Genomic DNA, 25,536 nt, shown 5'->3' with positions numbered 1-25,536 from the left:
GATAAGGCTGATGTTGTCTTCTATATTAGCTTTTTCCTTCCACACTGTCTTATTAGGAGGGAGACATTTGTTAATTATTCGCAGCTTTCGTATTCAGATGTTTAGTTCCGCCTTAAATGAGTTAGTTGGCAAGGCTAATATTGGCGTTATTTGATAGCTTCTTTTTTTAATGTTTCTGTTCCCCCTTAAATAGGCATCGATGCGAGGATAAAGTTAGCGTTTAAAACTAAAAATTACTTGCTACCGATTCAATAGAAAGTTTGCAATGGAGTCTAAGCTGCCTCCATCTATCAGATATATTACTAGTATTTACTCTCATTTTACTTCTGCTTTCGGGTCTTATTTAATATTGTCTGGTCATGGAGATATTTAGAACGATTGCGAACCTTTTTAGAACATTTTCTCCGTTCGCGTGTTAGCTTCCATGGCTCCAGCGCACTGTGCTTGTGTCTGCTGGTGTGTTTCATACCGGGCAAACCTGGGTGTGGAAGCAGTACTGGAGACTGGGCTGTGGGTGGCGATCACAGGTCAAGGCATGGAACAGACACTCCTCAAAGATGAATATACATGCTGCAGCAGTGCAATCAGAAATGCCAGTACTTCAACTTGTTTCCTTGTTCTCTGATGACACACCCTGGTGTTTTTATGATTTAGTGCAGTTAAATATTACAGAATTCTCTTTTACTGACTTACTCACTTCACTGATTAGACCAGCTAGGTAAGATGTTACTGTATATAGATCACAAAAGATATTTTTGAATTAACTTTTCACGTTATGCACCATTTTTAAACCCAATATCCCAACCCCTTTTTTCTGTGTTTGCACGTATCAGCTGTTGGTGTGTGTATGTGCGTGTAGGTCTGTGAGGATATGAGAGGGGGAGTGAATATTCAGGCCCAAACACCATGCTGCTTCTGACATGCAGGGATGAGTGTGTGGCTGGCAGTAAACAAGGTAAGATTACATTTTTCTTAACATTTGAGTACAGTGTTTATGAAAGAGGTTACAATTTTCCCCTCTTACTCCACTCTGTCTGTATTTTTGGCAGCTTTACATATAATTGGGGCTTTGGCTGTGATATATGGGGCTATTGTAATGTGAATATTTGCACCTTTTTTGGACCTACTTTGACCATTCGTTGTGGATCACCTCACGGAAGTGTCTTGTAGCTCATCTCATTCATTCACTCACTCATATCTACACGTTTGTGTGTGTGTGTGCATACTCACTAGTGTATGATTAGGTGTTGAACCACAAGTAGTGTCATTTCTCACATACTTACTCAGTTAGGCACCGCTCCACAAGGGGGTGCTATTGTGCTTCACATCAATGACACTTTGTGTCCTCAGTTTTGAAAGCTGCCTGATGCTTGGTTGAAGTTGTGGTTTAAATTTAATAAAGAAGAATAAGGGTGTGTCAAAAACCACTTACGCAAGAGTATTTTTGATTATTAAATGAGGTTTCACCTAAATGTTTTTAAAGTCATGCAGAGAGACTATATTTTATTTAATCTTATATTATTATTTTAATTCTTTACAATGATTGTGATACGTTTTTATATTTAGTGCTGCTAGTGGTTATTGGGTGTGAATCTCCCAGTGTTTTCTTTGAAGTTTACACCACCCCTGCTTCTGCACTGAATGCATTTAGTCCAAATCCTGACGTCAAAACAATAAAAATAAAGCAACGGCTTAAGCCTCTGGCACTGTATTCATAACCATTTCGTTATTTGATTGCCATATTCATGTATTTGTTATTCATTTCGTAATAACTTCCTGATTTATGGAGGCAGACGTTTCTGTCACAGCGCTGTGAAGCATTTTGGCTTTGGAACTTTCAGTAGAACGTTTCAAACTAAGAAGCGGGTCTTAAATCTCAAATATGGATTTACTCAGAGATTTTGAAAAATCAGGGGAATTCTCAAAGCCACTGAGAGTAGTTTGGTGTAAAAAGAAAAAGAATGAGAATTGCACACAAATCGCTGGTGATTCATTTGAACCATTTATTGGTGACCTCTTAAAATTCTTGTGGGCCATGGTGAAACGTCCCATTCCATTCATTTGCATTCTTCTTGTTAAATTCTTGTTCCAAAATACGTTTTAAAATTTTGAGATATGATTTTGACCTAGTAAAAAAACCTATAAGAAAAAATAATACTTACATTTCTAGATTCCTACGGCCATCACTATACAGTACTCTGAACAATGGTTTATATTAAATTATGCAATTCTAACTGGTTTTAAACACCCTCCTTTACTTGTTAGCTACACTCTGCCAGACGTTCACGGACACCTGCTTATCCAACAACACTGTTCTGAAATGAAGGGTATTAATAGGTAGTTTTGCTGCAAGGACTTCATTGCATTCAGCTACAACAAAAAAGTCAGGTCATGCACTAATATTACATATTATATTTCGAATCACATCACATGCCACTCAAACTCGTCTGAATGAGGTCTGTCACTCCAGCGAACGCATCTTTAAACTGTCGGCTGGTGTTTGGCACTGGGCATGGAGGCCTCAACCTCATGTACAGGTGCTGCAGAGCATCCCATTGAATTCCATGCTTCTTTTTGGATGGAGATTATCTATCTATCACGCTGTATGAGCACAATAGAGGTGTACGTTAGTGTCCTAGCTCCAGGGAAGAACTGAAGAAACAACATGGCTAACTTCAGGGGTAAGAAGTAAAGTATACTGTCATGCACTCATGGCTAATGTACAAAAAGTGTGCTACATACTGTTTGCTAAGCTTTGTATGCTAATTATATAGCGTTAGTGCTATAAACAAATATACTTACATGCAACTAATTGTACTAACTGTGCTGTTTTGAGACCCACCCTTAAGTGCACAGTTATATGTCAAGTACCAATAGAAAAACCCTTTTTTGTGGTGTCAAAACCCTTTTAAAAGCTACTATATTGAGCCATCTACAGCCCATCACTCATGCAGAGGGTTCTGTATAGCACCTTTTTATTTACTAAAGAACTTTAGAAACCAAGACCTATTTTGCACAGTAATGTGTTTACTAAGTATATATGCAGTACATTGAAATATACTTATTTTTTACCTGGGTATGCAGATTGAATAAATACGTAGTAATAACTGATTTACCTTTCTCCCAGTTTTTGATTTTTTGTTTCACCATAAAATCACTAGCTTGAGCACTAGAGCTTCCACTTCTGTTTGAACATGAGTGTGTTTCTGGGTGTGTAGTTTTTTGCAGAAGCTTAAGTTACGTCACACTACCTGAGCATTTGTTTCATAACTGCAGCAGATTAGGCTGCATTTCTACTGCAGCTCTGCCTTCAGCTATGCATTGAAAAGCTGGCATTGACGGGTGTGAATATGTGTTCGTGCGCGTGTTTGTGAGCTGCACACCGCATATACGTCTGAAGGGCTTCTAGATTGATTTTATGTGAGCATGCACCTGAAGTAAACATGCGCTTGATATCCTGCTGTGATTGATTATTGGATTAGTTTGCATCGCTTTGCAAATATTGATCATGCAATTAAAGGGATTTGTTGAATGGGACTCTTCTGGCCTTGAAGTGTATCCACTTACAAGAGAGAGTTTAAGCATGGGTGTGTGATGTTGCAGGTGTTACTGAGCGTATAGATTTAGGTAAGATTTAAAGGCAAAGTTTCTTAACAATTCTGGACAACTACTGTTCCCACAGTTTGTTTTCATTCAGAAGCTCTGCACCTTTTAAAGTGGAACAGCATGTTTGAGTATTTGGTTGAAGTTTAAGTTGTCTGTAAATCTTTTCAGTGTTTGAATTAGCACAGAAACTCATTTGTAAATCGAGCTGGTTAGTTTTGTTGCACTTTTGGCATGTGTTTACTTTTATGCAGTTTGGAGTCAGTTCCACCTTAAGAAATCTGTAACAGTAGAAAATCAATCAGTCAATACAAACAAATTAGCTTTTTCTAGCCCACAAACAAACCGATGTATTTGCAAATTAAGAATGTCTTCTTAGGTAATATGTGCTATTTTAGCACTTGGGCTCCCCCTACAGTTGCAGAGTGTAATTAATGTTAACAGCACTGTCATGAACCCAGAGAGGACATGGAGGGAGGGCCAGGGTGGTTTTCATACCTTCCTCCATAAGTTACATAGAGCAGTTTCTGCAGTGCTGAGCCTGCAGTAGCAACGACAGGGGCTCTACTCTATCTATGACAGGGGAATGGAGGATGACAATAATTTTGAAGGTGTATTGTTAAAGTTAATATACAATTAAGTGTTCCTTTACTGTAATAAATTTTGAACTTTAAACTTGCATGTTATAGCTGCTGCAAGCACGTATGCAGACACAGGGAGAACACACCACACTCCTCACAGACAGTCACCCAGAGGAAACCCACGCAGACGCAGACACAGAGAGAACACACCACACTCCTCACAGACAGTCACCCGGAGGAAACCCACGCAGACACAGGGAGAACACACCACACTCCTCACAGTCAGTCACCCGGAGGAAACCCACGCAGACACAGGGAGAACACACCACACTCCTCACAGACAGTCACCCGGATCTATTATTAATATTATTATTATTATTTTCATACTTTTGTTAACTATAATGTAGTGCTGTTCTGGAGAGCACCATATAACTCATAGTGAGAGCTAGCAAGGTTAAAGTACAGCTGGGTTATTTTTAGCACATGGTTTTCTGTAAGGAAATGTAGGAAAGCAAAATATACATACAAACTCTCCATAAAGCATCACTTCTGTAACTTTGACCCTCACTGACTACAGACCACCCTGTTCAACACCATCATTCAACAGTGCTTCTCGGCCAGAATAATTCGGCCAGTTCTTAAGCCTGTTTTGAGCACACCACTGAACAAGAAAATAGACACTTCATAAAACGGGGCGAGCTCCATCCTGACAGTGATTCTTCACTGTGAGCACAACGGATGTGTGTTTAGCGCTCCACAGAGTGAATCCATGGAAAGCTGCTGGCCCTGACATTGTCCCTGGCAGTACCCATGTGGAACATTTAGCCCAGGTCTTCACTTTGATATACTGGTTCCAGAACACATTGGTGCAGCGTGCCTGAATGACTGAAAGACAACCCATCTGCCATCACTGGACCCCATTTGTTTTTTTGCCTACCTCCCAAAGAGAATTCCATTTTCATAGCTAGACTCCAAGCTCAGTGACCTGGGAATTATCACCATGTGGAACTGGGTCTTGGATTTTCTGACCAACAGACCTCAGTATGTCAGGATAGGCAGTTACATGCCCTCCAGGCTTAATCCAAACACTTGTGTGCCACAGGGCTCTGTGCTGGGTCCTCTGCCTTTCTTTCAGTTCACCAACGACTATGTGCCTTTGCATAGCTCCAACATCAATATAAAGTTAGCAGATTACAGTAGTCAGCCACATCAGCAACAATGATAACGTTATTGTGGTACGCAGCCTGGCAACATGGTGCTCATCCAATATCCTGATCCTCAACACGAAAAAGATCAAGGAGCTCATTATGGACTACAGCTGCACACACTCTTCCATCTACATCAATGGAGCAGAAGTAGAGCGTGTCACCAGCTTCAAGCTGCTAGGCGTCCACATCTCTGAGGATCTGTCCTGGAATTTCTACACCTCCTACCTGTTCAAAAAGGTGCGGCAGCAACTTTACTTCCTGAGGAGACTGAAAAAGGACCATCTGTCTCATCAGATCATCACCAACTTTTACCAGTGCATTATGGAGAGTATCCTGACAAACTGCATAACAGAGTGGCAGCTCCACTGTGGCTCATAGGAAAGATTTGCAGAGGGTAAGGAAGACTGCTCAGCACATCATTGGTGCCCAAACTCCTGCCATTGAATGTTTACAGGTAGCGCTGTCTGAGCAGAGCCACCAAAATCATTAAGGACCTCTTCCACCCCAGTCACACAATGTAGCACCTCCTGCTACTCAGGAACATTCGAGCCAGAACTAATCGACTTGGGTCCAGCTTCTTTTCAGCAGACAATAATGTAGATATTACCAGGACAGTGATGTGACATGGGTTTACGAAAAGTAAGAGGGTGCTGCCGCTCATACGCCTCACGTTCCCCTCGCCTCCCTTGTGATCCAGCATGGAACAGCCAGAAAGAAAGAGCATATCATTCTCAAGCAAAATATTCAATAAAGGGTCCAATAGACCTGCAGTTGTCACTTTTTCAAGATGCAAAGGACTTTTTCAGTGCATATAAAGGATTATGGCTGGGTCAATACACACGGCCGGGCTGCTGTAGCCAAACCTTTGGTCACTCATGCCAACGCCAAACGTCGGTTTCAATGGTGCAAGGAGCGCAACTCTTGGGCTGTGGACAATGTGAAACATGTATTGTCCTCTGATGAGTCTTTTACTGTTTTCCCCACATCCGGGAGAGTCACGGTGTGGAGAAGCCCCAAAGAAGCGTACCACCCAGAGTGAAGCATGGGGGTGGATCAGTGATGGTTTGGGCTGCCGTATCATGGCATTCCCTTGGCCCAATACTTGTGCTAGATGGGCGTGTCACTGTCAAGTGACCAGGTGTTTCAGTTTCATTGTCCAACCCCTGTATACATTTCCTATATAATAATAAATACTATATTTATATTAGATTGTTAGTAACCAGAGCGATATTAGTATACACACGGTTCCTTAAAGGCAACATCTAAGATTGAGGGGAACTGCAGTTCTCTCTAGTTTGTTTACATTCAGAAGGGATGCATTTTTTAGGTGGAATTTTGGTGGAAACTGTTGTTCGTACATGGCTGAAGTTTAAATGATCTGATTTTGAATTACCACAGAAACTCATTTTTGTCTCAGGTTACTCACGTTTATGGTACTTTTGGTCTTTGAAGCAGTTAGCCATCGTCCCAATTGGAGACATTTCCACCTTAAGTAATCGGAAACAACAAAATAAGTAAATATTACGCAGCAATAGAACAATATCCTCATCACAATTCTGGCTTCTCAGGGTTTGGGTACTGTCCATTGCCTAAAAACTCCTAAAAACTTTTTTGTTACAGTTGTAAACATAGCTTTTAACAGCTTTTTAACTATTCTATACATGTTATTTATATATTATTAATTTGGATATAGACGGTATTCATCGTACTGCTATTATTTGCACCTCAGGTAAATGCTAATTAAATTTCTTGCCTTGCATTGACAATAAAGTGGAATCCATCTCATTTGTAAATCGAGCTGATTAGTTTTGTTGCACTTTTGGCGTGTGTTTACTTTTATGCAGTTTGGAGTTTGGAGTCAGTTCCACTCTAAGAAATCTGTAACAGTAGAAAACCAATCAATCAATACAAACAAATGAGCTTTTTCTAGCTCACAAACAGAGGAACACTAGGACCTGCTATTTTAGCACTTGGGCTCCCCCTACAGTTGCAGAGTGTAATTAATGTTAACAGCACTGTCCTGAACTCAGAAAGGACAGGGAGGAAGGGACCAGGGTGGTTTTCATACCTTCCTCCATAAGTTACATAGTGCAGTTTCTGCAGTGCTGAGCCTGCAGTAGCAACGGCAGGGGCTCTACTCTACCTGTGACAGGGGAATGGAGGATGACAATAATTTTGAAGGTGTATTTTTAAAGTTAATATACAATTCAAAACAGATAGAATCCATCTGTCTGTCTAAAAAATTTAAAGTGATATTCAAGTCAAAATTTGCCTCCTATACATTAAATACGTTTTCATTAAAACTGTACTAAAATATGTAAATAAAATATATATTTGCGTTTTATTGTAGTGTTTTGGTTGTGATTAATACAGTTTACGTTTCTGACACATTTTTTATTTAGTTGGAACAAAATCTAATTGAATTAAATAGTGACTTCCTTTTTTCACCTTATTATGTATGCGTGTTACCTCTAGCTCCTCAGTGTCCATACTCTGACTGTATAATATTTAATTGTACATCATAACATTAGCACTCACTCATGTCACTTTTAGCTTAATTGTTCGCAACGTTAGGTGCTGGATACGAAGGTCGTTTCATCTCTGTTTTTAATAGAGAGGCACGGGTCGCTTGTATTTGGTGGCTCTAGGCTTGTCTGCCCTAGTTTTCATTTATAGCAGTAATGAAATTTAGATTTGAAATGTTCAACCACAATCATGACATGTATCATCCTAATTACCCCATGTACCTCAGTAAAGCTTAATTAGGGGAATGCGTGTCCTCGTTAATTAATCAGCTGTGTAACGAGCAAGTGTAAGTCTAAGTAGCTCTGTTTGGAATCAGGTGAATGTTTCTGATTGCAATAATTTTGTGTGTGATGTCATAATGTTAGTTAATAAAATAAAGCAAAGAGTATTATTATATTCATTGTGACAAATTTATTTAAACATTTTCTATACTGTGGGGCCTATACCCTATATATAGACTCATCCATCCATTATCTGTAAGTGCTTATCCAATTCAGGGTCATCGTGGGTCCAGAGCCTACCTGGAATCAGGCGGGAATACACCCTGAACGGGGCGCCAGTCCTTCACAGGGCAACACACACACACACACACTCACACCCACAGACACTTTTGAGTCTTCAATCCATCTACCAACATGTGTTTCTGGACTGTGGGGGGAAACCGGAGCACCCGGAGGAAACCCACACAGACACAGGGAGAACACACCACACTCCTCACAGACAGTCACCCAGAGGAAACCCACGCAGACACAGGGAGAACATACCACACTCCTCACAGACAGTCACCCGGAGGAAACCCACGCAGACACAGGGAGAACACACCACACTCCTCACAGACAGTCACCCGGAGGAAACCCACGCAGACACAGAGAGAACACACCACACTCCTCACAGACAGTCACCCGGAGGAAACCCACGCAGACACAGAGAGAACACACCACACTCCTCACAGACAGTCACCCGGAGGAAACCCACGCAGACACAGGGAGAACACACCACACTCCTCACAGACAGTCACCCGGAGGAAACCCACGCAGACACAGAGAGAACACACCACACTCCTCACAGACAGTCACCCGGAGGAAACCCACGCAGACACAGGGAGAACACACCACACTCCTCACAGACAGTCACCCGGAGGAAACCCACGCAGACACAGGGAGAACACACCACACTCCTCACAGACAGTCACCCGGAGGAAACCCACGCAGACACAGGAAGAACACACCACACTCCTCACAGACAGTCACCCGGAGGAAACCCACGCAGACACAGGGAGAACACACCACACTCCTCACAGACAGTCACCCGGAGGAAACCCACGCAGACACAGAGAGAACACACCACACTCCTCACAGACAGTCACCCGGAGGAAACCCACGCAGACACAGGGAGAACACACCACACTCCTCACAGACAGTCACCCGGAGGAAACCCACGCAGTCACAGGGAGAACACACCACACTCCTCACAGACAGTCACCCGGAGGAAACCCACGCAGACACAGGGAGAACACACCACACTCCTCACAGACAGTCACCCGGAGGAAACCCACGCAGACACAGGGAGAACACACCACACTCCTCACAGACGGGAGTGGGAATCGAACTCACAACCTCCAGGCCCCTGGAGCTGTGTGACTGTGACACTACCTGCTGCGCTACCGTGCCGCTCTATAGACTCAATGTTTCAGTATTTTATATTATATATCTAATAATCTATATATAGGCCTCATATTCAAATATTAATATTATCAGTCAAAATTTGTCTGGGACACCAGACTTCAGTGTTGAGCTTTCTGGAGGTGTTGTGGGCTAATGCTGAGTTCGAGTGATGTCAGAAACTGGGAAATACCATTTATCCGACTTGTAAATTGCACCCGAATGGCGGACAAAGTCGTATTACCACTGGTAATATAATAGAATAATTTAAAAAGAGCAGTTAACTTTGGGAAAAATATCTAAAACTGAAACCAGAGAACAGAGCAGAGTGAGTGGCGTAAATAATAGTGACATTCACACAATGGACAATATTGAGGTCAGCAAAAATTATTGAGGAAATGTCCGTATATTGTGCAATAAGTCGATAATGTAATTACTGTGACAGGCCTAATGTCACAGCCTATACCCTTTATATAGGCACCAGTATTTTAACACGTTTGAACTCACATACTTTGGTAAGCGCCACAGCTCTTTGTGTTTGCTGGAATAAACTTCTTATTCTTGGTAAATAGGATACTACACGAAAACACGAAGCTTTACCACAGAGGAATATGGGTGGGTTTGTGCCTAAAGGACGGTTTAAGCTGCAGTAAGAACAACTCCAAAACATGAGGAAATAATGCAACAAACATGTAGCATATTAACACATGTAAAATATGATCAGCAGCAATTACTTGAAACATATTTTATACGTTACTTACACAAACAGCTGCGTGTTCCTTAGCTGAGGCTGCGGTATTAATAATAATACACTATATTAAATCAGTATGAATGATATGTCAGTAAAACATTTGTTTTTCCGTTTAATAGTGTGTGTGTGTGTGTGTGTGTGTGTGTGTGTGCTACTGAGCAGGAGCTTTCCAGAATCATCACACTCAAATGGTAGACACTCAGAGAATCACCCTGAGCTGATGTGACTAAACACACTCTCCGCTAATCTCCACACACCAGGAGCCACACACAAATTTATTATTAGAAACAGAGGCAAGACAAAAAAAAGATTTTACAGTGGCGCGGCATAGACACACACACACACACACACACACAGCTTTAAACCAGGCCTTCGTCAGCTGCCTCTGAATCAGTGAGGCTGCAGAAGTGTTTTCAAACTGAATTTATTGATCAACTCGCTGCTGCTGCATTTTCATTTATTTATTAATGTGTTTTACAGAGGTGCTGCCGTTTAGTAGCTTTAAAATACAAAGTAAGCATGCGTACACACACACACACACACACACACATACACTTCCCACTTTATTAGGTATACCTTGTAATCATTGTTCATTTCATTCGTATCATCTCCACTAACCACAGAGGACAACTTTGTATTTCTAACATGACAGACTCTAGTCCATCTGTAGCTCTGCATACTTTGATGTCCTCCTTTCACTCTGTTCCGTAGTGGTCAGGACCAGCAGGGTTTTTGTGTAAAAGGTAGAACAGAGTGACTTTTATAAGAGAGATGGGTGTAAATGATTGACTGTTTGCTCTAATACAGTGTGTGAATTGCCCTCAGTCCAAGAGCAACCTGTGTAATCTAATTAGAGTCTCTGAGTGAATGCTGCATGAGATTTTGTATGTGTGTGTGTGTGTGTGTGTGTAGATGCAGTATTCTGTGTACAGTATAGCAATATCTCTGTAGTGTTTCTCTTTTATCTTCTACAATAGCACATCTGTCATTTCGTGTCTTTCTGGATCTGTATATCCACGGACTGCTGCCTGAGTGTATCTTTATTTACCTCTTTAAAAAAAAATGTCACGGACACAGTCAGTGATGGGTGTTGAGTTAGGGCTGTAGGGTTCTGTGTATTGGTTTGGAGTGTTAGGTGTTGTTAAAGGGTTTGTAGGGGTGTCTGGTTTGGTGTTTGCTGTGGGCTGTAGGGTATAGGATATGGAATGTTAGATTATATATATATTATTTGATTCATAAAAATTTTGATCACAAACGATGTTCAACAAGAAAATGCATAAATGTGAATTACACACCAGATGTGTTTTATAGCCCAAAAGTAATAAACACCAACCCGAGTATATTCTGCATGTGCTTATGCATTTGCTTGGAGAAAAATGACTGTACGTCCAGCAATAAATGCAGCATATTAAACCTGGCATGACAAAAAATGCTGAGGTTCTACACACTGATAAATTTGACTGTGTTCAGTGTGGACCTCTCTACCCATTAATTTTTCATTCATTCATTATCTGTAACCCTTATCCAGTTCAGGGTCGCGGTGGATCCAGAGCCTACCTGGAATCATTGGGAGCAAGGCGGGAATACACCCTGGAGGGGGCGCCAGTCCTTCACAGGGCAACACACACACTCACACACACATTCACTCATACACTCACACTTATGGCCATTTGTGAGTCACCAATCCATCTACCAATGTGTGTATTTGGACTGTAGGAGGAAACAGGAGCACCCGGAGGAAACCCACGCAGACACAGGGAGAACACACCACACTCCTCACAGACAGTCACCCGGAGGAAACCCACGCAGACACAGGGAGAACACACCACACTCCTCACAGACAGTCACCCGGAGGAAACCCACGCAGACACAGGGAGAACACACCACACTCCTCACAGACAGTCACCCGGAGAAAACCCACGCAGACACAGAGAGAACACACCACACTCCTCACAGACAGTCACCCGGAGAAAACCCACGCAGACACGGAGAACACACCACACTCCTCACAGACAGTCACCCGGAGGAAACCCACGCAGACACAGGGAGAACACATCAACTCCTCACAGACAGTCACAGGGAGAATATCATTGACAATCATTATGATGTAGTTTTATTTTTATTGCTCAAATTTAAGTTCAATTGGGTATAAAAAATATTATTTTAATGTATCATTATTATTATTATTATTATTATTATTATTCCAGACTGAACTGACAATCCATTTTTGAAGTGTGCCACATTTAAGGCGGCGCAGTACAGTTCTCTGATCTCTTCCATTCCCTGCACTTCAGAAAAAATAAATTTCCTTTCTGCTTCAGTGCGCACACACACACAGACACACACACACCTGCTATGTGTTTAGAACAGTACGTGAATGAGAGAGACAGTGTTTCAGAAACACAGTACAATCTTTTTTCGGCCAAATGCTTCCAACTCCAATTACAAATGAAAAAAAACTGATGCCATTTCAAGTGTAGAACTGACAGTTCTGAAACATAGCACCTGGTTTTCTTCAACAGTGGATGTGAGTGGCAGGGGTGGCTGGTGAAACATGATATTATTTGTAAATATGATTTGTTTCCACCCATCCATTGTTGCACAGTAATGTAATCCATTAATTATTTTAGTAGTTGAATGTTTTTTGATGGAAGAATTGTATCAGTTAGTGATGCTAATTTATGTAATATTCCAGGGACTTGAAATAGCATTATTTTAAAAACGAATACATTTCAATTTCAGTTGGACGTCATATCAGCTAAATACTAATGCAGATCCAATATCTGTTTCTTGTCTTAGTGATAAAGCCAACCCAAACTTTACAGTTAACACTAGGGATGTGCATGATTATATGGTTAATGTGGTGTGTTCTCCCTGTGTCTGCGTGGGTTTCCTCCGGGTGACTGTCTGTGAGGAGTGTGGTGTGTTCTCCCTGTGTCTGCGTGGGTTTCCTCCGGGTGACTGTCTGTGAGGAGTGTGGTGTGTTCTCCCTGTGTCTGCGTGGGTTTCCTCCGGGTGACTGTCTGTGAGGAGTGTGGTGTGTTCTCTCTGTGTCTGCGTGGGTTTCCTCCGGGTGACTGTCTGTGAGGAGTGTGGTGTGTTCTCCCTGTGTCTACGTGGGTTCCCTTCGGGTGACTGTCTGTGAGGAGTGTGGTGTGTTCTCTCTGTGTCTGCGTGGGTTTCCTTCGGGTGACTGTCTGTGAGGAGTGTGGTGTGTTCTCCCTGTGTCTGCGTGGGTTTCTTTCGGGTGACTGTCTGTGAGGAGTGTGGTGTGTTCTCCCTGTGTCTGCGTGGGTTTCCTCCGACAGTCCAAAAACACACGTTGGTAGGTGGATTGGTGACTCAAAAGTGTCCGTAGGTGTGAGTGAATGTGTGTGTGTTGCCCTGTGAAGGACTGGCGCCCCCTCCAGGGCGTATTCCCACCTTGCACCCAATGATTCCAGGTAGGCTCTGGACCCACCATGACCCTGAAGTGGATAAGGGTTACGGACAATGAATGAATAAATGAATAATATAATGTATATTTCATTTGTATTGTTTAGTAAAATGTATAATATTATGCAATATCAAAGTAAGATAAGAAAATAAGAAGAAAATATATTGCAGACCGTGGTGCTGAGTTGGATGGAGGGTTATTAATTGATTTTTAATTAATAAATTAAACTGTCATCCACATGTGTGTATGACTCTCTCTCTCTCTCTCTCTCTCTCTCTCTTTCTCTCTCTCTCTCTCTCTCTCTCTCTCTGTCTCACACACACACATGCATATATGACTAATTCACTTGATTTACTGATTAATTTAGTCCAAACCTTAGCAAGACACTAGCACATCCTCAGATAAACACAACTAAACTATTAAGCAATTATGTAATATCTTATGGTAACAGAATTTTTTGTGCCAAACATCTGTGAGCTGTTGCGCAGCTGTTGCGCTGCACTGGTGAGCATACACAGTGCTGCATGAAGAGTGTATACCTGAATAGACACAACTTTTATGATATATTTTATATTTCAGGGCATTCTCAGGACAAAAACAGCTTCAGGTGTCTGGCAAAAAACACATGAGTAAATCATGTCTCATACATCAAGCTAAATGGGCTATTTCAGAGCGCCGCAGGTGAAGCAGGTTCAGAGAACATCACATGATAGACTCCATGTGACATTCACAATTTGTTTATTGTTAGATGGATTACAGCTTTGTGGCAAAAGGAAGATGACAAAACACACTACACACCCAAATGTTTGTGGACATCATCTCCTCTATTATTTATTCTGAAAAGAATGGTATTCAATGTATTTGGTCCCCCTTTCCTACAATAGTGGGTCCTACTGTCTGTAAGCACTCATCCAGTTCAGGGTCGCGGTGGGTCAGGAGCCTCCCCACAGTCACTGGAGGGGGAGCCAGTGCTTCGCAGGGTGACACACACTCAGACATTTCACAAATATATACGTGAGGACCTCCACAGGACCACCACGGAGCTGGTATGGTTTCGGTGGTGGATCAATGTCGGCGCGGCAGTGACACTGACGGGATGGTGGTGTGTTAGAGTGTGTTGTGTTGGTATGAATGAATCAGACACAGCTGTGCTGCTGGAGTTTTTAAACATTGTTCACCCACTGTCCCCTTTGTTAGACACCCCTACGTTGCTTCACCTTGTAAGTGTTAAGTGAGAAACATAGATCTCTTGCTGCATAGTTCATGTTTATGTCATCTATTAGTTCATGATGAGTGGTCACTGGACGCTGCCCACAGGACACTTTTGGCTGGATATTTTTGGCAGGTGGATTATTCTCAGTCCAGCAGTGACTCTATCTATCTATCTATCTATCTATCTATCTATCTCTGTCTGTCTGTCTGTCTGTCTGTCTATCTATCTATGTATTTATCTATCTATCGATCTAAGTATCTATCTATCTATCTATCTATCTATCTATCTATCTATCTAAGTATATATCTATCTATCTATCTATCTATCTATCTATCTATCTATCTATCTATCTAAGTATATATCTATCTATCTATCTATCTATCTATCTATCTATCTATCTAAGTATCTATCTATCTATCTATCTATCTATAATGGATATACCTTAAAATACTTTTAATAGAATAATTATATAAATAGTTAAAATATTCAGTGCTTGTAGCACATTAAAATACACTTCAAACTTTTGCCATATACTGCAATAAAACTATTGTCTGTATGAAAGTATACTTTTATTCTTTTTCTTCAGGTCAGCCCACATACTGTCACTCTCCGCTTCAGTGTAGGAGACCATTACAAAATTATTAAAAGAAACTGTTGTTGTTTTATATTATTACTTAATTTGTTGGTGTTATCATCATTATCCATGCTCTTACCCGAATAAGTAGAATCTGTTGTGGCTCGGAAGCCTAGGGTGGTGTTTTTAATTAAACTAGGAGTGTTCAGGGGTTTGGTTGGTGATTTAAATCACAGAGGGAGAGAAACTCAACATTTGTCTCAGAGTGAAACACTTGCCTACAGTTCCTGCTAAAGATAGCATTAGTGAAACCGCAGCTTACAAACTCCACTTTCAGTGGCATCAGTGGAGTTCCATAGGACCACAGTGACCAGATGTCATTTGTATAACTGCAGTACATTCAGTCCGTTATCTCATACACATACATATACCTGGTTAATTCTATTAGAACATTTGGAAATAGCAAAGTCACACACAGTAATGTATCATTTAAGCAGTTTTTCATTCACATATTTATTCATTCATTATCTGTAACTGCTTATCAGGTTCACAGTCACGGTGTGTACAGAATCATTGCGCGCAAGGCAGGGACACACCCTGGAGGGGGCCCCAGTCCCTCACAGAGCGACACACACACACACATTCACACGTATAGACACTAAAAGACTAAGTATTTTTTATTGGACAGTGATGATGTTCAATAGAAATCTGTAATCTTAGCAGAGACCAACGGTACTGTACACAAGTCAGAGACCACCATTCATGCGTTTAAGTTTAACAGCCTTAAAGCCAATGTTAACAAAAAACAACAACAACAAAAACAATACATAAAATGAGTACCGGTACTTTAAGAAGGAGTGTTTTAAAATAAGAGCGGTATTTCCAATGAGTGCCACAGGGGGCAGTGTGCGCCCCCCAGCGGTTTACCTCCTCTCCCTCCCTTAGTTATTTTGCAGCTAGTTTTAGCTAGTTTTAACTTGCAGAAGTTATTTAAAAACAAAAAACCTAACTAGCACCAGCTACTTTCTGTACAGACCTCAGCTACTTTATATAGAAGAGAATCACCAGTAGCACAAGTCGTGAGCGGGAGAGACAGCTCTCTCTCCGATGGAAGCTCCGGGAGAAACGGCTCGTCTGCTCCAGAGAACTAGCAGCACAATCACACAGATCAGAATGAGCTGCAAATTTGCAAAATGTACTGCCAAAGACACGCTTGCTTCAATTTTTGTTGTTTTTATTCTTTTTGCTGAACTCCTCAACTGAGATCACATAATTGATTGAGGCATTCAGCTTTATTCAAACAGTAAAAACGTCTTATGAATGTATGACATGGACCGAAGGCGCAATTGGACCCAGAAATTGTGAAACGTCATGTGTGACGTCACACGGTGGGCGGCACGGTGGCTTGGTGGTTAGCACGTTCGCCTCCCAGCGCTGGGATCTTGGGTTCAAGTCCCATCTGGGTGGAGTTTCCATGTTCTCCCCGTGTCTGCGTGGGTTTCCTCCGGGGGCTCCGGTTTCCTCCCACAGTCCAAAAACATGGAGGGTAGGTGAATTGGCTTCTCTAATAACTGTCCTGGTGTGTGAATGAATGTCTGTATGTGTGAGCCCAGATATGGATTGGCGCTCTGTCCTGGGTTAAACCCTAGTGCCTGATGCAGTCCTCCAGGTGGACGGTCGTTTCTGGTTGAGAGTACGCTGTGCGCGTTTGGCTGCCGCTTCTCGCCTGTGTGTGTGTGAATTGAGCGTTCTGAGCAGTGTAGATTGTAAAGCGTCCTTGGGTGTCTAGAAAGGCGCTATATAAGTGTAACAATAATAATAATAACTTAACAAGCAGATCTACCAGCGATTTTGCAGACCGCCCTCAGCTTGTAGAGGAAGTACATTACTTTTCCTGACGTTTTAGGTTTTTGTCATGGTATCGTTTCAGTATCGGTATCGCGATATTTAGGCAGGTATCGTATCGAAAGTCATAGTTTTGATATCCTGCCAACACTAGTATGTTTGGCTTTCTCTCATTCTCTCATTTTAGAAAACAAATAGGTCTCCAAACACTGAAAATCATGAACCAAGATGAGGATATTGCTCTATTCCTGCTCCATAGGTGGGTAATATTGACTTGTTTTTGCTGTAGATATCTCTAAATTCAGGAGAGTGCTAACTGCATGAAAGTAAACACAGACAGAATGTTCTAAAAAAACTAAACACCTTGAGTTACAAATGAGTTTCTGTGGTGATTGAAACAAGTAATAAAAAGTTTCAGACAAGTTAAACTTGTACAAACAACAGACGTTATTTTCCTTCAAACATACCTTTGCCCCTTAAAAGTTGAGTAGCATCTGAATGTAAACAGTGAGAGAACAGCATTTCCCCACAATCTTAGACCTTGCCTTTAAGTTGCTTTCAAAAAATTTTAAAAAGCACTTTCCAAAACTGTTAAGAAAATGTTAAGAATGACTTAAAGACACAGTTAAAATGTGTTTTGGGGGGAAACCAGCACCCAGAGGAAACCCAAGCAGACACAGGGAGAACACACCACACTCCTCAGAGACAGTCACCCGGAGGAAACCGACGCAGACACAGGGAGAACACACCACACTCCTCACAGACAGTCACCCGGAGGAAACCCACGCAGACACAGGGAGAACACACCACACTCCTCACAGACAGTCACCCGGAGGAAACCCACGCAGACACAGGGAGAACACACCACACTCCTCAGAGACAGTCACCCGGAGGAAACCCACGCGGACACAGAGAGAACACACCACACTCCTCACAGACAGTCACCCGGAGCGGGAATCAGACCCACAACCTCCAGGTCACTGGAACTGTGTGACTGCGACACTACCTCCTGCACCACCGTGCCTCCACAAATATAATTCAAATATTTAACATTAGTTATTTGTCTTTTTCAGTTGTATATTATCTCTGTTCAAAGAAAAATGCGTATCTCCAAAATAGTAACTTTAGAAGTCAATTTACAAAGATTGTAAGCCAAGTCATTTTGTAGCATTTCTATTGGCCCATTCCTAATGAAACACCGCAGCTGTGTTCAAATAAAGCAGTAAAATATCCACAAAAATGGATTGAGTGAAAAATGATCAATGGCGTTTAATACTGGATATTTAGCAAATGAACAGTGGCCTCTGACATGTTTACAGTGCTGTGGCTAGCAGGTGGAACTGAGCAGCACCAAACTAGGAGAGAAATCTGGGACGCAAAAGACAGTAAACCTGTAAAGGCAGGTAACGTAATCAATTCACTAAGCGTGTGTGATGTAACACTCTGGTCCTGCTCCTTTGAGAGAAACATTACTGACCTGTGGACTGGAGCTGGACTGTGTGCTGGCCGCATTCTTTTTAATGTGTTATAATGTGTTTGTTGCGGTCAAATGCGTATCCACACAGTTTATATATATATATACACACATGAAGCGGATAACGTTGATAATCTCCTAATACCTGTGGGTCTGGGATGTGTTACAGTGTAAAAGAACAGTCCGTGTAGGGGTTAGGAGAAATAGTCTGGTGTGAAAACCCTGACCAGGGTAAAATTCTGGCCTTAAACAGCAAGGCTTGTGGCTTGGTTCTGGCCAGCAGACAGCGGTCAGGGGAGTGAGAGCACAATCCATGGAGGCACCCAAGGCTCACTGATGTGTGAGAGCAAGCAAGACTAATCCCATCTGGTCTGAACCCACAGAAGGGCTACTGTGGCATAGTCACAGAATGTGACCCATCACACTGTGCTGGGTGTGGGGCTCAGTACCCACTGACTACTCAGAGTGACCATGCTGACCCCTCTCCACGGTCTGTATCATGTACAGTGGGCCTGGTCTGATGGGTCCATTTGTTTTACATTAAGTGGATGTCTGGGTACATGTGGAGTGATAGACCAGAATGCACTGTGGAAATAAGACAAATGTGATGTTCTAGGCTTTATTCTTTTATTAAACCCAGGGTCCAGGCATTCTTTTGGATGCCCATCTGACATGTGCTGACTGTTCAGTGTATCAGACAGGTTGTCTTAATGTTTTGGTTCATCAATGTATTGTTATTTTTTTTATTATTATTATAATAAATAAAGGTAGGTGTCGCAGTCACACAGCTCCAGGGGTTTGGAGGTTGTGGATTCGATTCCCGCTCCGGGTGACTGTCTGTGAGGAGTGTGGTGTGTTCTCCCTGTGTCTGTGTGGGTTTCCTCCGGGTGACTGTCTGTGAGGAGTGTGGTGTGTTCTCTCTGTGTCTGCGTGGGTTTCCTCCGGGTGACCGTCTGTGAGGAGTGTGGTGTGTTCTCCCTGTGTCTGCGTGGGTTTCCTCCGGGTGACTGTCTGTGAGGAGTGTGGTGTGTTCTCCCTGTGTCTGCGTGGGTTTCCTCCGGGTGACTGTCTGTGAGGAGCGTGGTGTGTTCTCCCTGTGTCTGAGTGGGTTTCCTCCGGGTGACTGTCTGTGAGGAGTGTGGTGTGTTCTCCCTGTGTCCGCGTGGGTTTCCTCCAGGTGACTGTCTGTGAGGAGTGTGTTGTGTTCTCTCTGTGTCTGCGTGGGTTTCCTCCGGGTGACTGTCTGTGAGGAGTGTGGTGTGTTCTCCCTGTGTCTGTGTGGGTTTCCTCCAGGTGCTCCGGTTTCCTCCCACGGTCAAAAAACACACGTTGGTAGGTGGATTGGTGACTCAAAAGTGTCCGTAGGTGTGAGTGAATGTGTGTGTGTGTGTGTGTGTATGTGTGTGTGTGTTGCCCTGTGAAGGACTGGCGCCCCCTCCAGGGTGTATTCCTTTTATTGCGCCCAATGATTCCACGTAGGCTCTGGACTCACAGTGACCCGGAACTGGATAAGCGCTTACAGATAATGAATGAATGAATCTAATGCACAGATAAACTCATGCAAAGAAATTATAAATAAAATAATTATTACTATTATTATTATTATTATTATTATTAATATTGTTGCTGTTGTTGTTGTTGTTGTTGTTGTTTTATTTATGTAATGCACAGAGAAACTCATGGGTAATTCTCACTGCAAGGAAATGCAGTTGGGGTGTGTGTGTGTGTGTGTGTGTATAAAGCTGTTTCCTCCGGCTCTGAAGCTGCTTTTTAATTAAAACACTGAATCAATCCAGCAGTGTTATGAAATGTAACTGAGCTGAGACCGATTAGAACACCTCACACACATCCACACACACCCATACACACACACACACACACACACACACACACAGCTGTATAGCTCACAGTACTTAAAAGCAAGAAGGCGCATGTGCATTCACACTGCTATTCACAACTTTAACGTCACTTAAAGCAATTGCACTTAATGATGAGCTTCTGTAGTCAGAGCTGATAAATGCCACTGGTAAAATGGAGCCCATTAGGAGTGTGTGAATTATAGACATGTGAGAAGTGTAGGCACCTGAATGTGTGCTTGGTCTTTGGGCTGCACCATGAGAGCAGTGCCATATGTCAGAGTTCATATGATTTTGTTCTCTTTAGCTTTGAGAGTGAGAGTTTTAAACAGTTAACCGTGATAAATACTGTCACATTTCAACTCTACGAACTCTAGAGTTAGTCCCGTTTATTTCCTTCACAATTTAAAAGTCATTACACAATTTCATAGTAACCCATGCATTGTGAATTATGTTTGCATTTGATTTACATTCTGAAAAGTCTGGAGCAGGGGTACCTAATCTTTTCGTAGCTAAGGCTGCCAATGTGTGATGTTTGTTGTGGGCTCAGGGCCAAAAAGTCAATACAGAATACAAATTAAAAAACCTCTTAGCCTTATGTTTCCACACATTGCCGGCGAAGAAGTATTATAATGCCACTAAATGTCACTGCAGTCAAATGTCAGAGTTTCCATCGCCTTGGTCAAAGGTTTTGAAGAATTTCTAAGTGGAAAAATGTTTAACAGCTTCTTTGCAAATACAGATTTTTTCAGTAAAATTTAACATGGGAAAAATATAAATGGGGCGCTGTGTAAAATGTAAATAAAAAAATGAATGCAGTGATGTGCAAATCATATGTGTAATAATTAAAAGAACATACCAGAGAGCTTGGTTCCTTCAGAATTACAATGGAGTTCATCATTCTGTAAAAGACTGCATGGGCAAAGAATGTAATAGTTCAAGAACAATGTTTCTTAACTACAAAGAACTTGGGGATTTGATCAGAACGACTTGCAGTGACTTGCACATTTGTGAAGGCACAGTTAATGCTGAATGATATATACAGGTTTGGAGGTACAAGCCATATTCTGCATATATTACAGCAGCATGGCTCCTCAGCCAAAGAGTCAGTGCTAAATTAGTCCAGACCTGTCTCCCATTTAAAAACACTGTAACAGAATCTGAGCTGTGGCGCTATCAAGCAAGACCAAGCCATCGTGGGAAAATATATCATTTTTAAAGCTACAGCATCTAGTCTCCTCAGTTCCCACATGTTCCCACAGTGTTGTTAAAAGGAAAAGGTAATAATGCAAAACAAGTTTAAACGTGCCCCTGTCCCAACATTTTTAAAACATGTTTCAAAATGGCAAATGTTTTTCAAACACTTTCTAAGTTTCAATGTTTTAAATGTTTTCTCTATGATTTTCAGGTAAATATAGGCTTTAAATGATTTACACATCATTGTATTTTGTTTTCGTTTACATTTTGAACAGCCTTCCAACATTTGGAACACATACAAATGGAATTTCAGTAGATTCTGAAGTTAGAATCGACACTTTCTCTGTTTGCTTTAGTGAGTTGAGCAGTTAATAACTCAAATAAAAATAATATACATTTCTACCGTACTTTGTTCCCCACTGTCAATACGTCTAAGGTTTCTGAGGGGTTCTCTCAGCCAGTGTGGTTTCTCTGGGTGTGATGTATGTAATGTGTGCTGGGTCCATTGGTAATGAATAAGTGAGAGTGTGTGTAAGATTTATTTCACTAAATGTGTTTTCTAAAAGCTCTTGTTAAATGAACATTCTGGACTGAGCTCACTACATGTTCACTGCTGCTGAACTGCTGGGTAATTTATGAGTGTCCCGTGTGCATGTGTGATACGCATGTGCAAAGCTGTGCAGTGCGACAATACTCTCACACGTGCTGGGAGAAACAAATCCAGTGCAGTCGTGTGTGACCGACCTTTCTGTGTGTGTGTGTGTGTGTTTGTAGTTAATATACATACAATAATGCAAAAGTCTCAAATGGCACAGGGAACTTCACTCTGGCTTAAATACGGATTCTGTCTCATTTTAGTGCAGAAAATCTATTGTATTTTTTAAGTGTCGTTTTTGGAAAATTAAACATAATACTTTATATTTGTTTTTTTAAACATATAACTTTTGAACAAGCCACACTTTTTCTGCTTCTTTTATTCAATGGGAGAACTTTAAATGTGTGTTAACTGTGTTCTTTATAGAGAATGAAAAGGCAAATCATAACACAACGTGTAATTTGTCTTTCGTACTTAATTCTTTATAGCGCACTTATATCAACTTTTCTCGTACCAGTGCTATTTTTAAATATTTATGTACAACCCTAGTGTGTGTGTGTGTGTGTGTGTGTGTGTGATAGAGAGAGAGAGAGGGAGAGACAGACACAGAAAGAGAGAGAGAGAGACAGAGACAGAGACAGAAATAGAGAGAGAGAGAGAGAGAGAGAGAGAGAGACAGAAAGAGAGAGAGAGACAGACACAGAAAGAGAGAGAGAGACAGACAGACACACACACAGAGAGCGAGAGAGAAAGAGGGAGAGAGACACAGAAAGAGACAGACACAGAAAGAGAGAGAGACAGACAGACAGACACAAAGAGAGAGAGAGAGACAGACAGAGAGAGAGAGAGACAGACACAGAGAGAGCGAGAGAGAGAGAGAGAGAGAGAGAGAGAGAGAGAGAGAGAGAGAAGAGAGAGAGAGAGAGAGGGGGGGCAGAAAGTGAGAGAGAGAGACAGACAGACACAGAAAGAGAGAGAGAGACAGACAGACACACACACAGAGAGCGAGAGAGAAAGAAGGAGAGAGACACAGAAAGAGAGACACAGAAAGAGAGAGAGACAGACAGACAGACACAAAGAGAGAGAGAGAGAGACAGACAGACAGAGAGAGAGACAGACACAGAGAGAGCGAGAGAGAGAGAGAGAGAAATCTTAAAACTACCCAAAGTCTTGAGATAAAATTCATAATATATTAAAAGATGTTGCTTGCTACTGTTACTGCTACTGTTACTGCTACTTATAGTTATATATTCGTACTATATAAATACTAATATCACTGTACATTCATTTTATATCATTTCAAATTTTTGAACATGGACCATAAATCCTGTGGTCGGCATCTGAAAGCACAAACCTCCGGAATAATACGGGATAAGGTGTTGATTAGAGATGTGAACAAATCTCCATTTGTCATGGTCGATTAACCGGTAGCTGGACTGAGTGAGTAATGGATGATGTGGCCTGTGCCGATAAGCTCTGGATGCTAGCGGCTAATCTTCCAGTCTTCAAAACGAAACTGGCAGCTTTTCATCTGTGTACTGTCTCACTGGCAGAAAGCAGCTCAGCCTGGCACTGGGGAAATCTGCCGAGTGGGTTAATGGGAATTTACTCTGGAAACGAGTGCTTTGGTTTCCTACGCTGAAGCTCCAGATTTGTTTTAGCCGATAACTGAAGGTTTTCATTTAACCAGCTCAATCAGATGTAGCGGAAGCGTTTGGGATCCTTCAGGGCCTCCAGAGATCAGAGGATGTCTAGGAATTCAAAAAAAAAACCTGCCTGTATTTCTTCAGTCTTTTTTAGTTTATAGAATCATACTTGTGATATTTTATATAATTACTGCAGTAATACATTTTTTTCACTGATAAATTTTGGTTAAAAACGGATTTAAGCTGTTACTGATAAAATGATGTGTACAGCCAAGGGCTCTATCACTAGTTAGGTGTGTTTTTTTGTAACGGGAGATGGCGGGATTTTTTTGTTTTGCACATTTCATTCATTCATTATCTGTAACCCTTATCCAGTTCAGGGTCGCGGTGGGTCCAGAGCCTACCTGGAATCATTGGGCGTAAGGCAGTATTACACCCTGGAGGGGGCACCAGTCCTTCACAGGGCAACACACACACACACTCACACCTACGGACACTTTTGAGTCGCCAATCCACCTACCAAAGTGTGTTTTTTGGACAGTGGGAGGAAACCAGAGCACCCGGAGGAAACCCATGCAGACACAGGGAGAACACACCACACTCCTCACAGACAGTCACCCGGAGGAAACCCACGCAGACACAGGGAGAACACGCCACACTCCTCACAGACAGTCACCCGGAGGAAACCCACGCAGACACAGAGAGAACAGACCATACTTTTCACAGACAGTCACCCGGAGGAAACCCACGCAGACACAGGGAGAACACACCACACTCCTCACAGACAGTCACCCGGAGGAAACCCACGCAGACACAGAGAGAACACACCACACTCCTCACAGACAGTCACCCGGAGGAAACCCACGCAGACACAGGGAGAACACACCACACTCCTCACAGACAGTCACCCGGAGGAAACCCACGCAGACACAGGGAGAACACGCCACACTCCTCACAGACAGTCACCTGGAGGAAACCCACGCAGACACAGGGAGAACACACCACTCCTCACAGACAGTCACCCGGAGGAAACCCACGCAGACACAGGGAGAACACACCACACTCCTCACAGACAGTCACCCGGAGGAAACCCACGCAGACACAGAGAGAACAGACCATACTCTTCACAGACAGTCACCCGGAGGAAACCCACGCAGACACAGGGAGAACACACCACACTCCTCACAGACAGTCACCCGGAGGAAACCCACGCAGACACAGAGAGAACACACCACACTCCTCACAGACAGTCACCCGGAGGAAACCCACGCAGACACAGGGAGAACACACCACACTTCTCACAGACAGTCACCTGGAAGAAACCCACGCAGACACAGAGAGAACACACCACACTCCTCACAGACAGTCAC

The 25,536-nt window shown here is 42.3% G+C and overlaps 1 protein-coding gene across 3 annotated transcripts in view; it reads left to right on the top strand.

Moving 5' to 3' along the window:
- Positions 1–25,536, top strand: part of LOC136699301 (glutamate receptor ionotropic, NMDA 2B-like) — a 210,393-nt gene that overhangs the window by 59,447 nt on the left and 125,410 nt on the right. For all 3 annotated transcript variants that reach the window (XM_066673905.1, XM_066673907.1, XM_066673906.1), the window contains one exon: positions 834–955. In XM_066673905.1, coding sequence (XP_066530002.1) covers positions 929–955 — 27 coding nt within the window. In that variant the 5' untranslated portion in view covers positions 834–928. The remainder of the gene's footprint in view (positions 1–833; positions 956–25,536) is intronic.

This window comes from Hoplias malabaricus, chromosome 6, assembly GCF_029633855.1.
Source record: "Hoplias malabaricus isolate fHopMal1 chromosome 6, fHopMal1.hap1, whole genome shotgun sequence".
In the NCBI taxonomy this organism is placed as follows: Eukaryota; Metazoa; Chordata; class Actinopteri; order Characiformes; family Erythrinidae; genus Hoplias; species Hoplias malabaricus.
This window is presented reverse-complemented; position numbering and strand designations above follow the sequence as displayed.